Raw genomic sequence first — 17,899 nt, forward strand, 5'->3', positions numbered from 1 at the left:
ACCTCAAGTACTGTGTTCAGTTTTGGGCCCCTCACTACAAGAAGGACATCGAGGTGCTCGAGCGAGTCCAGAGAGGGGCGACAAAGCTGGTGAGGGGCCTGGAGAACAAGTCTTACAAGGAGCGGCTGAGGGAGCTGGGGTTGTTTAGCCTAGAGAAGAGGAGGCTCAGGGGCAACCTTATCATGCTCTACAGGTACCTTAAAGGAGGCTGTAGCGAGGTGGGGATTGGTCTATTCTCCTATGTGCCTGGTGACAGGACAAGGGGGAATGGGTTAAAGTTGTGCCAGGGGAGGTTTACGTTGGATATTAGGAAGAACTTCTTTACCAAAAGGGTTCTTAGGCATTGGAATGGGCTGCCCAGGGAAGCGGTTGAGTCACTATCCCTGGAGGTCTTTAAAAGATGTTTAGATGTAGAGCTTAGTGATAGGGTTTAGTGGAGGACTGGTTAGTGTTAGGTCAGAGGTTGGACTCGATGATCTTGGAGGTCTCTTCCAACCTAGATGATTCTGTGAGTATATAATTACATTTTGTTGGAGCAGGTGTCCAGTATACTATTGTTTTCCATGAATCAGATATGACTTAGATTTAGAGTTTCCAAATAGTCTCAATGAGGCATTTGGATTAACTTCTGAATGTACTTGGTGAAAGGAACAGCAATCTGAAAATATTTAAAATTAAAAGTATTTGCTATACAACCTCCTGATGTAATAACTAAACTGGTAACTTCCCATAAAAAAAAAAAAAAAAGACATCTGACAGGAAAATCTTGGAAGTAAATGTAAATTCATGGGAATGTTAACAGTTTGCCACATAGAGATTGGTGGTGGATGATATTGTTCTGGGTGATTTACCATCTAGAAGTATGAATCTAAAAGTCATATTAAAGCAGTAGACATGATATTGCTAGCTTCCTTAAAGTCAACTAGAAGGAAGCTTCTACACTTCTACACTGTATCTCTATACTAGCAAACATTTTGGGAGACTTTAAATAAGTCAGAACAATGACTCTTAGAACGTGAATGGCTTCATAAGAAGACACCAAGGGTTTTCTATTAAATTTTCATTCACTGATGCCTCTGAACTATTCCTACAATTTCTTCTTCTGTGCCTCCCTCCCCTACCAGTAGCTCTATCTACAGTGTCAGTATTACAGAAGAACTTCAAAAATGATGAAAGATAGGTTAAAATATTATCTTCAATCTAATGTTGCTATACAGCTATATGTATACCAAATCTGCACTTCAGCCACAAGTTCTTACAACTCTACTTCAGAGCTGGTGAAAGCTAGAGCATGGTACCTGAACCTCTGAGAACACAAGGACATTTCAACATTTTCTGGTGTTTTCTCAGGAAATCCAAACAAAAATGAGAAGTGTAAGCTATTAAAGTACATATACATTTCTGAAATAAAATTAAAAAAAAAAACAAAACAAAAAAAAAAAAAAACAACTATTAAATCATACAGTGGATTTATTGGGGACATTGATTTGTGAGTATAATCAAAATCAGGAAGGAAATTTGCCCTTTTAGGAATTACAACTCTAATCCTTATCTAGATATCTATGAAGGTAGCAGAGGTAACTACACTACCAATATGTGCCCCACTTTATCTTTTCTATTTCCCTAAGTATGAATAAACATAAAAATGGGAAGGTTGGCCGAAACAGACTCCTTTGTCAAGTAGACTGATCCGTAACATATTCTCCATTAGGAGCTGAAGGCAGGATTTTAAAACATAGGCCCATTTAAAGGAAACAGCAGAATATTTATTTACATAAACATCTGGCTTGCACATACAAAATAGTAAGCAATACATTCATACGATCAAGTATATCATTCACTTATAGAACTCATTAGAAACTGATCACCTTTGCAAAGAGATTTTTTGTTTTCTTAAGTGACATTTTCTAAGCACATCCACAAAAACTTATGTCCCAAGAGACAAACCACTTATGAAACCATGCTGAAAAGTGTATTGCATAGACTGTAAAGCTAGGAAGAAATGGCTTCTTGGCATCACCAGAACTTGACCTGGCTCCAAAGAAAAACCACTATCTCAACACAAAATTTTATTACCCAAGGTAATAAAAGAAAAGAGAAAGGAAAAACAACTCCAAGATATAACTCAGGAATTTAGGGGACTCCAAGAGTTTTCGTCACAGATTTACTCATGCAGAAATCCAAACCAACAGAAATCACTTCAGTGCACCTTAGTTTTTATCATTAATCTTGTCATTTCTTGAGAATACTATTGAGTTGCTAAGAATTGATACAAGCTTGTACAAATCTGTCTATGTTCGTGGGCTGGGAATAACAGATGTATGCATACAGTTGCAATTTCAGTATGTGCAAGTTAGGACTACACAACTGGAAGTGGGTATTTGTACATGCTCAGCTTTGAAATTTTCTTTGCCCCACATGTTTGTTTGTAAATTGTACTGCCTCACTTCACAACTGTGCCTGATTTTATGTTCCCTGTGATGTTTCTAAAAACAGCTTGCAAAGAATATTAAAAAGCTTGTTCTAATCTGTAAGCCTCTGTTTCATTTCATCTCTGCATCCAGTTCAAAACCCATGCAGAACACTCTTATACAAAAATCAATATAAAACTTTTATTGGCCTGCCATAGGCACAATCTCTAAACAACTTTAATTTAAAGCAATAAACTGGCACCAAATTTTAAAATTCATTAAGATATCAATCCCTTTTAATAGAACAATTATCTGCTTTTCATAAGGGTAAACCATTTTTATTACAGCTACATTCAGTCTAGTTTCAGACAGACAAAAAAAAAAAAAAAAAAAAAAAAAAAAAAAGTGGATTCTATGTCTTCTCAGGGGACACTATTCCTTACCTTAACAGACTTTGTGTCAGGAAGATTTTTCAAATAAAGTCTTGACCTGATGCCTCAGGATTTCAATAGCCCTTAAAATAATTGAGTTCACATCTGTTCTGTCTTGGTTTAAACCTTTTACATGCAGTGATGGACAAACCTTTATTTTTATTAAAAAAAAAAAAAAAAAAAAAAAGTTTAGTTTAACAAAACAAGACTTGCAAGTCTACATCACATTAGATGAGTAATTTTATCTAAATAGAAATCTTAAGAAAAAAAAAGATGTTTTCAGAATCTGAATCACAAAGCATTTGTGAAGTCACAAAAAATCAGAAGTCACAAAACATATGCAGAAAGTCTTGGAAGTTTTGACTCTTCTGGAACTCCAAAAAAGCTCCAGAATAGTAAGCAAAACAGCAGATGAAGTGGCAACAATGATTTGTTCTTGATAGCCCCAATGATGAAAGCATCATGTGGAATATTTAAGACAGATCCAAATCACCATGCTTGTTTTGAAGCAGTGATTTTATTCTGGGCAGAATATTACAAGAAAGAGCTGTGGAAAGTACAAGGAAGAGCAGTAAAAATAATTACAAGTTCATGTTGATCACTAGAGCTGTTAAATTTGCCCTACTTCAGGAGTTACAGATAAAAAAGTTAAATATATTTACTAAGCCACGTCAGGTACGTTATATATTGGTGGTAGGCTGTCCACAACTGAACAGTAAAACTACCATTTTAACCCTTATTTTGCCCCTAACTTCTATTCAGTCTCTTCTTGCACAATCTATAAAGAAAGTGCAGCATCAGATTTCACATATTGCCATCACTATAATTTGAGCAAACCTGAGCATATTTACCCTGTAATTACTTGTGAGTTCTATTATCTCCATATTTTGGATGAAGAAGTGAGAAATGTAACTTTGAGAGCTACATGAGGTTAGAGGTTTGTGATACAACTGAATCAAGTTGCTGAGGAACAACTGGGATTCAAAAAACTAAAGAAGAATAAACCAGGGAATACTATTATAGTCCTGCAGTAGTACAAATAAATGTAAGAACAGATCAAGAGGGAAATGAACAGATTAAAGGCTAAAGTTGTTCTTTTTTCCTCTAGAGTACTTCTCTTTTCATCTAAACCTGACAACATAACTCATAAAGACTATAGAGATTGGAACTGTAGGTTAATAAATCAAATTCAGGTATTGATAATGAAATTCAAACCAAAACAAAACAAAAAAAAAAAAAAAAAAAAAAAAGAATGGATTCTGGATCAGATCTGTTCTTTATACCCCTAGGTTAAGCTCACAGGGGCTGAATGCATAGTGCAGGCTGATGCTGCTGCCAAACCTGGTGGTTTCAGGAACCTGGAACACACATAGGATCTATCCATCACAAAGAACAATAAACACAAAAATACCCGTTGACTCCTAAGGAAGCTAACTGATGGGAAATATTTCAACTAGAGTTGGAATTAAATCAAGGCAAGTTATCTTATAAACACACACAAATAAAACAAGTTTTTTTGTCAGTAAACTATATATACATAAAAAGGAAAAAAATATATATATATATAATTATATTCATGCAGATGCACAGGATGCAGGGAAAACATGGTTACTCTACTGTGTATTCCTGGTATTTTCTGCTATTCTGATCAAGTAGACTCCAAAGGTTTTTCATGTATTATGCCTTCCCAAAGTCATCTTCTTCTTGTAGCAAAAAGTATCACTCCATACATCTGTACACCCGCAAATTTTTCCTGTAAATCTGCAGTGTGCAGACTGCAATATAAGAGACAGAGCTGCTGCACTTTGCTTACACAATGTACCTTAAAAGACCTAGAAAAATACCCTACATGGTTTGCCAAAAAGTCATCTAGATGTGACTTCTGTCATGTAAGTACATGACAGTTTCATGGGCAAAAAACAAAAGCAGTTAAATCTGTCACATATGTGAGAAAGACAAGAATAAACCTAATTGCTACACTATAATTCTAAAGTTAGTTTTGGTTTAATATATATATATATTAAATATATATATATTTATATATAATATATAATATATATTTATTTATATATATATTTTATATATTTATATATTTTCCATTTTTTGAGGATTTCTGGATAAGACACATTGTAGTCAAACACATGAAAAGAGTACATTGGTGAAATTCGGTGGCCATACCTGTAGGAAGACAAACTATATAATCTAATGGCCACTGCTGGCCATAAAATGTTTTGGTCTAGGTTTTCATGAAACAGCTTAAGTCTTTCCACTCACAGGAGGCAGGGCTTGGGTCAAAATGACATGGCGGAAACACAGATGAGGATTAGTATACTCAGTATCCTAGGGATTAAGTAAAATTGTCTAAATGTTTAAAACATATTTTTACATTTAATGAAACCAAACTTTTAGCTGACAGTGGATTCCTTTTCATATCCAATAATTATTAAAGATCATAAAGATATACTGACAATTTATGGGTGTTGAAGTAATTTGGCTGTTTTACAATGCACCCGAGGCATGCAAATATATCTTTAACAATCACACACTGAACTCTGTGAGCACCTGGTTGTGCTTGTTACAAAATGAGTACCTAAGAAAGTACTTTCTAAGTTACTGTTACTTATATAAAAAGAAGTGGAAAGTGCATTTAAACAGAAAAAAAAAAAAATCTTTAAACAAAGCTGAATTCTAGGACTATGACCTTCGGTGGGAAATTAATGAGTTTATTTGGATATTCAGGTAATGCTTCAACTTTTCTTTTCCCCGTGTACCAGTGAGGTGACATTTATTGTTTAGTTTACTCTCCATAAGAAACTGGTATGCTCAGTTTAAAGAAAGTCCTAGTACATCTCAGGACATATGGAGCAAAATATAAAGAAATATTCTCCAGTAGAAATGTAATTACCGATCAGCACTCAGCCAAGTTCAACCACAACTGCACTTGACTTAATTACATTATGTACAGAGTAGAGAAATCTCCTCAATTGTCCATTGAAATATTTTTATTTCATATCCCAATACCACAGAATCGGGTCCTGGAAAGAAACATGTGATGCAAGAAAAACAACTTTGATTGCCACATACACACACAACTTAAAGAAAGACTTGAAAAACACTCAGGTCTGCCAACAGAAGAGTCCAACTGAGACACCCTTAATAGCAACCCCAAAGAGCCTGAGCAGCACAGATCACTACTTGTCCCTGTTGGTGCTGTCATGACAGCAAAGCACATAAGCACTTACTCTGAGCCTGGTGGGAAAGACTTTCATTGTTTCTTAATTTCCCTCAATAACTGAAGCCCTAAAAGTAGGTAAGAGACAGGTGGCTTTTCTTCCTTAAAAATTAACTTTAAAAGTATTGGCTGTGGCATTAAGACTACTCCAGGAGGTATAACAAATTTTAAAATATAGTGTAGAAAAATGCTCTGGACACATACAACAAAGGAGAAAAAATATGAAGAGGGTTGATGTTTATGTTTTACTTTAAAGAAACCTTACAGTTTTCAAATAGCTGTACCATACATTAAGATACACTAACCTTTTCTACATAATCCTGAAACTTGTAACATAATCCTCTCCATTCCCAACATGTCTTTTTTTTTTTTTTTTTTCCCTTTTGCAATCTGTATGAATATATTGCCTAGATATTTATTAAGATTTTTTAAAAGTATTTTGAGGATAGCTAAGTTAGCTGTCATACATCATTTCTGCTGTGTTTCTGTAATGGTCCTGAATTCCTCAAAATTGAAATCAGCTCTGTGAATGTAAAAGACATAAACAGTCAGCCCTGATGACTAAAAAAGGCGAATGAGGTAACGGTAATGCCGGTGAAGCTGTTTGTCTCCAATGTACCATAAATAGTGAAGTGAAATTAAAATTTTTCAATCAACATCAGTTATGCATATGCGTGCACATACACACACGCACACACACACACATATGAAAAAGCTGCCTGATGAGAAGCAGACAGGATGAGAAGTTCAAGCAGAGGTTCTTGAAAATAAAATAAAATAAAATAAAATAAAATAAAATAAAATAAAATAAAATAAAATAAAATAAAATAAAATAAAATAAAATAAAATAAAATAAAACAAAACAAAACAAAACAAAACAAAACAAAACAAAACAAAAAAGTTGGGCTTTTTTATGCTGTTATTGTTGTTCCTATATGGTGGGATCTCCTAGCTGCAGGAAATGATGGCTTGTAGTACAGACCTCCTTAATTTCCTGCAATCTCTTCCCAAGCAGAATTTACTTTTCTGTGCCATATATCTAAGTCCTATTTAAGCTTCCTCTACTTCACTTACATTAAATGAACAGAAAAAGATAGTATATATCATTAACAGCCATATCTGCTCCCTGTCTTGAAATGTAATGAGCAAACATACAGAAACCCCACTGTTATTAATGTTAATTAGTATTCCCTCTACATGGAGAAAATAAATATAAATACATACATAATAAATAGTAATACATATTTAAAATAATACATAGCACTGTTACAATAATTTGTTCCCTTAGAATTCAAAGTATTTTTAAGCTATTAAGATCTGAAAAACTGCAAATGATTAATAAGGTGAGATAGAGAGTGATAGATGATTTGTCCAAGGTTAAGAAAGAAATCTGTGGCATAATAAGGAAGTCCTATTAGATTTCTTGCCTCCTAGTCTTATTCCTTAAAACCATTCTTCTAAGAGATTGATAGCAATTAGTCTCCATAGAACCAGGACATCATTTAATGAATCATAAAACAGGAAAAGACTACCTCCCAAAAAAAAAAAAAAAAAAAAAAAAAAAAAGTCTTTCCCATTCCAGTAGTATATTTGTAATGTACAGTGACAGAAGACCGGAAAAAAGGACATTTCTCCTGAGTGGGTTGATTAATTAACATAGATTACCTGAATTCAGTCCAAGAAATCTATGCCAAGGAGGAATCCTGTAGTGCTTTTCCTAACTGAGCCTGGATCAGTCCCCCAAATACATTATCTCAAGAGCACAGAAGGAAGTCATAAAGCCAGGTATGAAACTGCCCTCTCAGAGCAATAAAGACATCCTTGGTGAAGATCATGCGCCAAAGGACAGAAAGAGTGTTTCTCAACTGAGGAAGCTGGGATAAGGAGAACACAGAATATGAACACTATCAAAACTAAGAATAGCTATTTTGTCTGAAATAGGTGCTACAAGATTTCTACAGTTATATTATTTCCTGTTTGATGAGAGATGATTCGAAAGTGTAGGCTTCTATCCAAATCCCCACTTCACTAAGGCTTAGAAGGGATCAGAAATAAGGTTTCTTTCACAGAGTTAATAATGTAATACATTATTAATAATTTTAGTTAATAATGTAAATAGTTAATAATGTAAATTCTGTGAAAGTTGATTTGTTTGTGACAGCTGAATGCATGTTTTTTTCTCCTTTTTTTTTTTTTCTTTGCCATAAGTCAACATTAGCTACTGCATAATGCAAAAGTTGAAAATATTATTATTCGAATTTCCTAAACCATATAAAATATATGATAATGGAGACAGTTTGGGCAAGACTGCATTGCATCCATTAGTGTTTTGTTTTGTTTTGTTTTTTTACAAAATCACTGTGGGTTGGTATCCATTACATTCCACATAGCTACTCAAAATAATTTATACAGTGGCTCCCAGAAACCCACATGCTACTGCTCTTTGGAAAAGTCCTTTACTCTTTGGCAAAGGACCTCAAGACTATTCCAGATGCTAAAGCTTCTTGAAATTTTGTCCCTTCACTTAACTGTATTGCATCTGTGCCATTCAGTATCATCTGCAATCTGGCACTCCATAAAACATATATTCCCTATCATTTTTTGACCTCAAAAGAACTTTGTGCTCTACATTTCTCATTTTCTTAAAAATATGTTATTTGTACAAATGAGAAATCTTCCAAATCTTTATGGAAAGGGCTAAGTCAAGAAGAGCTTTGTGAGGAGATACTGTGGTTAATTACAGAATAAGAACATAGACCAAGTTTGAAAGCACCTCAAGAGGTCTCCAGTTTAAGCTCCTGCATGAACCAAGCTCAGGTCTGAGGTCAGAACAACTTGCTCAGGGCTTTATCTAGTCATTTATTGAAAAACTCCTAGGACAACCTGCACAACCTCTCTAGGCAACCTGCTCCATTGTCTGGTTTCTTGGTGAAAAAGAGTTTCCCGATATCCACTCTGTACTTCCATTGTCTCTTCCTCCCACTGTTCACTGTTGTGAAGAGCCCAGCTCTTCCCTTTGTTAAGCTCCTTGTAGTTTGCTGTGCAGGATCAACCTTTTCCCAAGGCTGATACAGACCTCAGCCTCTCCAGTTGAGGTACTCTAGCCCCTGACTGTGCTGGGGTGTATCCCCTGAACTAAAGATGATCAAGATAACTTTAGAGGTGGAGCCAGAAGAATCTCATCAGTACAGTCCTGCAATCGAATGAATCAGTCCTGCAAAGACTAATGAGTGCAGTACAGTGCCAGGTCTTTGGGACTCGAGCAAGGATCTCTCACAGTATTGCACATTCTGTATAGATGATATACAATAATTCAGTATAAGACAAAAATGCATCTGTATACGACAAGTTAGCTCTTGAATAATTTTACAACATGACTATACTGAATGGAACAAGAAACATTATCCTAATGACATTTTCCAATTAATACTAGAAGAACGAGATATCAAAACACAAGATCTGTATCTCTCCTATCATCAATATGCATTTTTGAAAGCAATTGAACAGAAATATACTATTTATAATGCAACTTCTCCTATTCCAGTTCCATCAGACACAGGCATCTTAGGATGTGTTTATCAGCAAACAGTATATCAAACTGGGAATTATAAAAAAAGGCAAGGGGGAAAGCATTGACTTGGTGTGGAAAGAACCAAATTCAGTAACTATATAAGGAGTATTCAAAACACATTTAAGCACAGGAGGGGTGTGAATCACCAAGTCTGATGTTACAAATGTACCCTGCATTAAAGTCAATGGCAAAATCCCTCAGGATTTCAAAAAACATGAGATCTACAATTGAGAATTCAAATACAGACTGGAAGCCACTCTCAAAGTGAGGATATGCCTGGAGAAGGCCTTTGGAGAAGTCCAAATCAGTATGTTAGATGATAGAGGTCAACCATGATATTCAGAGCTAAAATGTGCCAGTATACTCACGCTCAGTAAATGTATGTCACTGCACTTGCAACTTTCCTTGGCAGCTCAAGTCTGACCTCTGTCAAGGGCCTCAAGAGTGATGTCCAACTCAATTAATACATATCAAAATCTTGCTTATATGGTTAAGAAATAACAGTTATTCACTTTACTTTAGGATCAGAGTCTCTCCAGTCTCTTTAAGGAGAGGTATTTTTACTCTGCTCAGCTCCAACAATCATATTAATATCTTTATTAAGCCACCCTGAGCCAGTAACTGAGAGCTTAGTAAAGCCCTTCTCTGCCTACTATTCAAAGACAATCACATCAAAGAAACAGTTTTTACTAATTTAAACAGTCATCAATAGACCGTTTATCTGCTGGAGGCCTTCTCAAAACACTTTCTCCTCTTCTTCAGATATATCATTGACCAGGACAATTCCAGGATACTTCCATTACCTACCATCAACTGTAGCCAAACTCCGTATGCACTCCAGTTTTGAGACAGAATAATGCGGTGTCTTTCCATTGATATCAATAGGTTCATTCTGCTCACACTGAATGATTGTTCTTCACCCTTCCCTCCCTTGTCTCTCCCTCTCCCCTCCCTGTCCTTTCATGCCAGGAAAGGAAGGAATTCTCTTTTTCCTGCTCAAATATCCAGTAATCATTACAGCCATCTGCTTCAATACAACAAACTCTTCATAGAAGCCCATCTAAATGACAAATCATTAGAGATTAAGATGATTTATTTTAGTTTTGTACAGTGTCACTGGCTTGAGTTTTAATAAAATAAAAAATAACTAAGGATTTGGGAAGTACTATGGCTTACCTATGTGAAAACTCCCTCTCTTGCCAATACTCTCTATCGCTGCTGACAGACATTAGAACATTCCTTTCATCTCCTTCCTCCTCTTGCAGTTCAACCTATCCCCTTAAGGAGTATTTTATTTCTCTAAGATAGATTATACATTGTATGCAACATGAAAACCTTACACACTTTTTGTACCATTTGCAATGCCTTTCTGCCCACTTCTTAAAAAATAATTAAATCAACCCCCATATTACTCTTTCCATTTTGTATAAATAAAACAAGATTACTTTTCTGTTAGAAACTAAAACAAAAGGATTGGTATTTCCAGATATGTGCATCTAAATTAAAGAAGCATTTTTGAATACAGTCAAACAAATTTCCAAGCCTAGGGGGACCAAATGTGGAATGCAAACTGTGATAAAGAGCAAATATGAAGCATACACATACACACACAAAACACCCCCTTCTATTCATGCAGAAAACATGATCTAATATGGGATCAATTTCTTTCAAATAATTCTTTCTGCATCCCAGTATGATTCCAGGATGTGCAAATTAAGATAAATTTTATGGGTCAAATTCTTCTTACCACTATATGTGCTCAAGTCAACTGAAATTGATGACAACTGGGTGCTGTGTCAGAGGGTGGAACTTGGCACAGAAAGTTACAATGTAAGGAGATGATGTTATAAAAATAAAAATGACATGGTGCTCTGAATGAGGGAGGAAACAATTCTCACTGTGGCTTGGGAGAGAGAAAAGCATAGAGAAGCAGGAACAGTTGACCAAATAGCTAGTAGATTGTCAGATAAATCTCAGTCATCAAAACAGAGTCAACTGCAATGATCTAAATGAAGATTTACATAACAGCCCTTAATGAACTTTACCCCATTCCAGAGCTAACTCCAATGGAAGTAAAGCTACAGCAACTCGAAGTCCTGATCCACTCAGAGCTTAAAAGATTCACTCATTTCTTCTGTATTATTTGGAAATCCATAACAGATATTTAAGATTTCATCATTGCATAGCTTTGTGTCTGGTTTCATTAAACAAAATGCTGTGATGAAACCTTCAGTATGAAGGTTTCCTCTTCTTTCTTTCTTCTATTTTTTAAAACAGAAATGTCCCTAAAAGAAGTCTGTGCAACTTGCAAAATAGAACTAAATCAAAAACAGATTCACATATTCATGCAGATGATTTAGCAGTAATATTTCTAGCAGTGGGAGTTTGCAAATATTATCAAATCCGTGTTCATATTTTATGACAACTGACCGATGAAAACCAGAAGCTATTCTGACACGTATTTTAACCCATTTTTCTGCTACCAGGATGAATATGAGCATAAATGTCTTCCTGGTTAAAATTTTGCTCATTTGAATGAAATGTGAAGATGTGTCATGTCCTCAGCTGAGTTCCAGAACTATTCAGGATGTCATGTAGCATTTAATTTCAAGCTCCATTTAGAAAAAAATTAAACATCTAACCTGGAACAACTATCCTCCCAGCTGTTGGATGATTCATTTCCATCAAAAGTCCATTGTGCAGCACCTGTTAAAAAGAAATATATATATATATATATATATGTATATGTGATGAAAATACTATAACTTAACTAGTTCCTAAACTCAAGAGGAAAAAATAAAAAGTACATGTATTATCTTGTTATTTCAAAGAACATCTAAAAATAAAGAGAGCTACAATTCACATAATTTGCTTAATATGTAAAATGGAAGCCCTGATGTTTGACACTACTATCTCTATATGAATCTCAATAAATGCTTTGTAGGACTTTACATGTCTAACATATCTTTAGGCTCCTGTATCCAATATCAAGCAGAAGCAACTGTGCTGCAAGCGTGTCATACTTTCCACCACTGACAGACAAGCTAGCAATGTGGAATGAGAATGAAAACCATCACCCACTTTCCCTTTTACTCTGCAATATATATTAAAGGCATACAAGCATCTTACATTCTCTAGTTTTCTGTTACTCAGCAGGTTTTGAGCTCTTAATTGATCATGCTATGCAACGTTGCCCTAGTAGGACAGTATTTTGATATCTTTAAGGAAAGACATCAAAAGTTCGCTGTTTCTTCTGTTCTTTATGGAGTGTATGCCATAACTCAATCCTGTGTTTCTCTGTGTGTGATGACTGTTCACCACAATTTCCTTGCTATTAACCTCAACCAGAAAAAAAAAAAAAAAAAAAAAAAAAGTATGATACCAAAACCCAAAACTCTCAAATAACAGAGAAAAAGAAATTCATAATAGCAAATTCACTGTTCAATGGAAGTCTACATCCAAAGTCAATGAGTACACCTTTTAGTTTCCTCACCTATTACTCTGACATCCTTTTAACACTGTTAGTTTAGTCATATAATCAGAAATATTAATATTCTCTGTAATTGAAGTATCCTGTACAGATAAGCCTCCCACTAACCAATTGTTTTTATATCCAATGTGACAACAAATCTGATATAAAATAAGAGTGCCTTGCCAAAGATAATGGTTGTAGAAATGAAGGACAGGAAAAGTGATCACCTATCTATCTTTTCACCTTCTATTGTGAATAACATCAGCAACCTTGACTACTAATGATATGTATTGGTCTAATTGAAAATTTCCAGTAAAGAAGATGACAAATTTCTTAATATAGCCTGTACCAGATTCTACTATTCTTGGCATTAGATTTTTTTTTCTCCTAATACAAAATCTAAATATCTTTGTTTTGTATTAAACATCTTCATTCTTATCTTGTCCCCAACTGGATACAGAAAAACAATTACTAGCATCTTTATAACATTCTTTAACATACTGGAAGATTGTAATCACATCCTCCCTCTGTCTGCTCTTTCCTAGACTAAACAAAACTAATCCTTTTAACCATTCTTTCCAGGTCAGATTTTGTGAACTTTTTATCTGGGTAGAATAGCATCCTTAAGAAATTCCCATTCTTGAACAGGTGGAGTCAAAAGGTCAGGTCAGCTTTCTTTTAGCTTGTGGGGTTCATTTATTTAGGTGACATTTAGAAAGGTATTTCTGATAAAAGATGCTGGTAGAAGAAAGTCTGTTCACTGGTCTAATTGTTTGGCGCTGTACCAAATCATTGGTTCTATTTCTCTTTCGGAAGGTTAACACTGATTTTGGTAGGCATTCAAGCGAGACATTCAGATTTATTCTTTTTTCCAAATGACAGAACTGTAAATGCTTGTTTTAGTTCATATTTAGAATCTTTCCAGTTATGCCCTTAATCAAACAGTGTTGAAAGTTTAGTCTTCTTTCTCCATAACTTACATGTATAGGCTTTCTTAATGCATTTTTTGAATTATTTATGAACTGAATGCAAGAAAACTAACTCAACTGAACTTGAAATCAACAGGACATTCAGGTGCACACCCACTTTAGACTGCAAATTAAAAATTACATTATTTGGTTAAAGAACACATTCTCTAGAAACTAACTCAGGGTTCAACAAAATTCATGCCTTTCTGTTCCAGGTCCCTACAATCACATTCTGATTTTGCAGACTTAAAATACTTTTAAAAGATTTCTTTATATTAGTTTCAAATTCCACCTCCTTTTTCTTTACAGAATGAACTAAGGCAAGACTTTTTTATCTTTGAGGATCACTTCTATTCCCCTTTAAAATGGATTAAAGATACGTTCTAAAACTTCCTTTCCACTTTCACGATAAGTTGATTTTCCCTTTCAGATACATTTGATCTAAAACACTGAAATTCTGTAATTCTTGTTACTCTTCTGTTTATTTTCTACAGTTATTACTGATACAGATCAATATACTCAGATCTATCTTTGTTGACGTACTCAATACTTATAACTTAACCTCCACGCAAGGAGTCTGATGCAATGGGTCTGATGCAAAGACTGATTTTTACCCTCATCATACCATTTCAAAGAATTGTGTATTTCTCATTTCAGCTGTTCCACTACTAGAATTCTCAAAAAGAAAGAAGAAAGAAAAAGAAAAAACACACTTTAGTGACTCCTCCTCATGTTCTCATGTGCATTCTAAAAAATTCATAGAAGCATACAAGACTAGAATGCAACGTTCACATCCTTTACCATTAAAGACAAGGGAAGTCTGAGAACAAATTAAGAGACAGAACTTGAAGGTCTTCTCCATTGTCTTGTACCCCTCCTATGGTTATGATCCTTCTTATGTGGTAGAGTCCTCTATCCATTTCATATCCATACACCTTAACTCAGCATAAGGAATTGATTAATTAAGATGATCATATAAAAGGTTATAGCCTTAAGTAGAATTGTTGTTGTTGTTGTTGTTGTTGTTGTTATTATTTATTTTATTACTTTTTTCAATATGGCTTACTTTCCAGGCTAAAAATATTCTATTTCTATATTACCTGTTACCATTTGAGGTTGTGTGAATCAAATTAATGTTTGAGTGGCATTTTAGTCTAAAATCACAGAATCTCTGATCTGTGGTTCTGTGATTTTAGACTGACTATAAAGGATCATTGTAAGCAGTAGATCACTGGAATCAGAAGCATGGTCTGTCCTTCATTAATAACCATTTCATGCCATTTCATTTTATTCTAAATACAGTCATCTAGTAAATTAAAACAGGAACCTCTCTTGTCTGTCTGCTGGTTAATGAACAGAAAATTGATGTCACCATTTTTTAATCTTAGCTCAATGAAAACACTAGCAGTGTTCCACTGTTATCTGTGACACGTCCATGTGGAACTAATTTTTTCTGTTAATACATATTTATGTCTTTCAGCCTGACGCTTGTAACTGCAAAGGCAAAGTCTCTCATATTTGTATGAATATATTATTTTAACATAAAATAATAAAAGAATACTCAGCATCCTACTGATATGAATTGAATATAGTGTTGCTTTGAATTGTGCCATCCTGGTATGTTAGTACGATTCCTACATTAACTTTTGCTAACATTTTTTTTTTTTTCTGAAATTGTGTTTTCTTGCAGACTGAATTTGTAAAATGATATACCTATTATATATATGATGATGCAGAATATATGTAAATTCCTATCATTAGTTGCTGCAATTCTATTTGGGAATTATTTACTGTATATGCAGACAGTATTATATTTGCTCATGTTATAACAGGAAAATATTGTTTAGTGATGGATAATAATAACAGAAGTCATGTTTTAATTTTGTTTAGCTGGCACACATTATTGCATGACTTTATTCAAACTACAGCAAATAGAACATTTAATATGATTGTCTCCTAACCTCAGAAAATAAAAGAATTTAATTTAAAATTATTTCAATATTATTTTCCTAATATTATACGCAAGGAAGTCCACATAGAATCTTTTAAGCACAGATATTAATATTTTACTTGTGTAAAGTAAACCAAAGGTAATTTAATATATTTCATCATGTATATTCTCAGTTATTTCATCATTTCCTCTAAGCTTGTCATGAGAACAAGTATAGAGAATACTTATATCAGCTGTTATGAAGCTCAGATTAATTCAGACATAATAACATTAATGATTAATTTTGCTCTTTTCCCTAATGCTGTTATTAACTGTAAGTTCAGAAGTGGTAAAACATTTTATAACAGAGAAATTCCCTTAGCCATCTGCTTTCACAAGGATTAAATATTAACTCTACTTATTTCTCTATTCACACCTTCTTCAGAACTAATCATTCAACTGACACTACTTTTCTGCATTAATATTTATATTACCATTGGACATGTTCAGTTCAGTAATTTTATTTTGATTGCAGTATTTGAGTCTCTTTTGATTCTCATGCTAGTTAACTGACATGAAAAGCAGAAAATTAGAATAAAAGAAACTTTAAATATATATAATTATGATATAAAAATAAAATATGTCTGAAAAAAAATAAACTTCATGCAAGACTTGTAAGGTTGAAAATCTAGATTCAAATAGGGGCTTTATCTTTGACCACTTGAGAGTTAAACTCATTCTCCACAAGTTCACATATCACAAAAAGTGGTACAGGATTCTTTTTCAACTTTCACAGATCCTTCAAGCAAAAAAAAATGAAACCCTCATTTTTCTAGGACTTCTTTCTTCTTTAAAATAGTAAGACATACAGACACTAACACAGTGGTTTTCTTTGGGACTTATTTGTGAGTATTGATTTATCTAAAGGACAGCTATGTAAATTATCACCATGCAGGATATGTCTTCAGGAGAATTTAAAGAAATCTGGTACTTCTTGAACACTCCACAACTTATGGATGTTGCATCACCAACAGCTTGACATTAATCAGCTTAATCAACAGCAGTTAATCAACAGCTTAACTGCTAAACAAGCTAACTGTACATACAAAAAGCTTTGGGTGGCTTTTATTTCAACAGAAAGATTCTATTAGTGAAGTAACAAAAGCTGTGAAACAAATTAATAATGAATGTATTATTAACAAGCATTCATGTTCCTCTCACCCCTCAAAAACAAATGGCTCTGTTACATGCAAGTAAAATATTTTATTATATTACTCATGTTGCAGCACAAAGGCAGGTAGGAGAGAAACAGAAATAGTTTGTCTTTTCTCACATGGATAATGGGGTGTTTGACCACCTACTTAATATTTGGCAAATTCTTCAATTATTTCAAGGTTCACTTCATATCATATGAGTTCATTTCAGCTGTAATGTAACTGATTATGCATGTAACCAGTCACCTATGAGAATTTCTGAACTACCAGCAAGGTTTCAAACTCATTCTAGTTACTACCTAAGAAACAATTAACTTCCATATTCCAAAAAAAAAAAAAAAAAAAAAAGGATTTAAAAAGTTCTAGTTAATGTACACGTAGGGCCATGAGTTCTTGCATTCTGCATATGCATTTGCACAGATACTACTTTTTCACAGTTTTTACAGTTTAATCTAGAGTTCAGTGGAAAGGATTTCCAGGGACACAAAGGAAATGATGTAAACTTTATATATATATATATACATATTTGAAGCCACAAGATAGCTGGCTGTTGGTAAATGTAATTACAACTCATGCCTCCAAACCACACAAAAATAATAAGACTGTTTTTCCTGTACATGCTGAACATAGTGCCACAGCCATAATCACCCCCTAAAGAAGTAAGAGCACA

At 34.1% G+C, this 17,899-nt stretch overlaps 1 protein-coding gene across 5 annotated transcripts in view; it reads right to left on the reverse strand.

The window, feature by feature from the left end:
- The window catches only part of SUGCT (succinyl-CoA:glutarate-CoA transferase), a 318,199-nt gene that overhangs the window by 40,211 nt on the left and 260,089 nt on the right, over positions 1-17,899 (reverse strand). For all 5 annotated transcript variants that reach the window (XM_082753552.1, XM_082753553.1, XM_082753549.1 and 2 more), the window contains one exon: positions 12,288-12,351. In XM_082753552.1, coding sequence (XP_082609678.1) covers positions 12,288-12,351 — 64 coding nt within the window. The remainder of the gene's footprint in view (positions 1-12,287; positions 12,352-17,899) is intronic.

This window comes from Aythya marila (genome assembly GCF_965140915.1).
Source record: "Aythya marila genome assembly, chromosome: 2".
In the NCBI taxonomy this organism is placed as follows: domain Eukaryota; kingdom Metazoa; phylum Chordata; class Aves; order Anseriformes; family Anatidae; genus Aythya; species Aythya marila.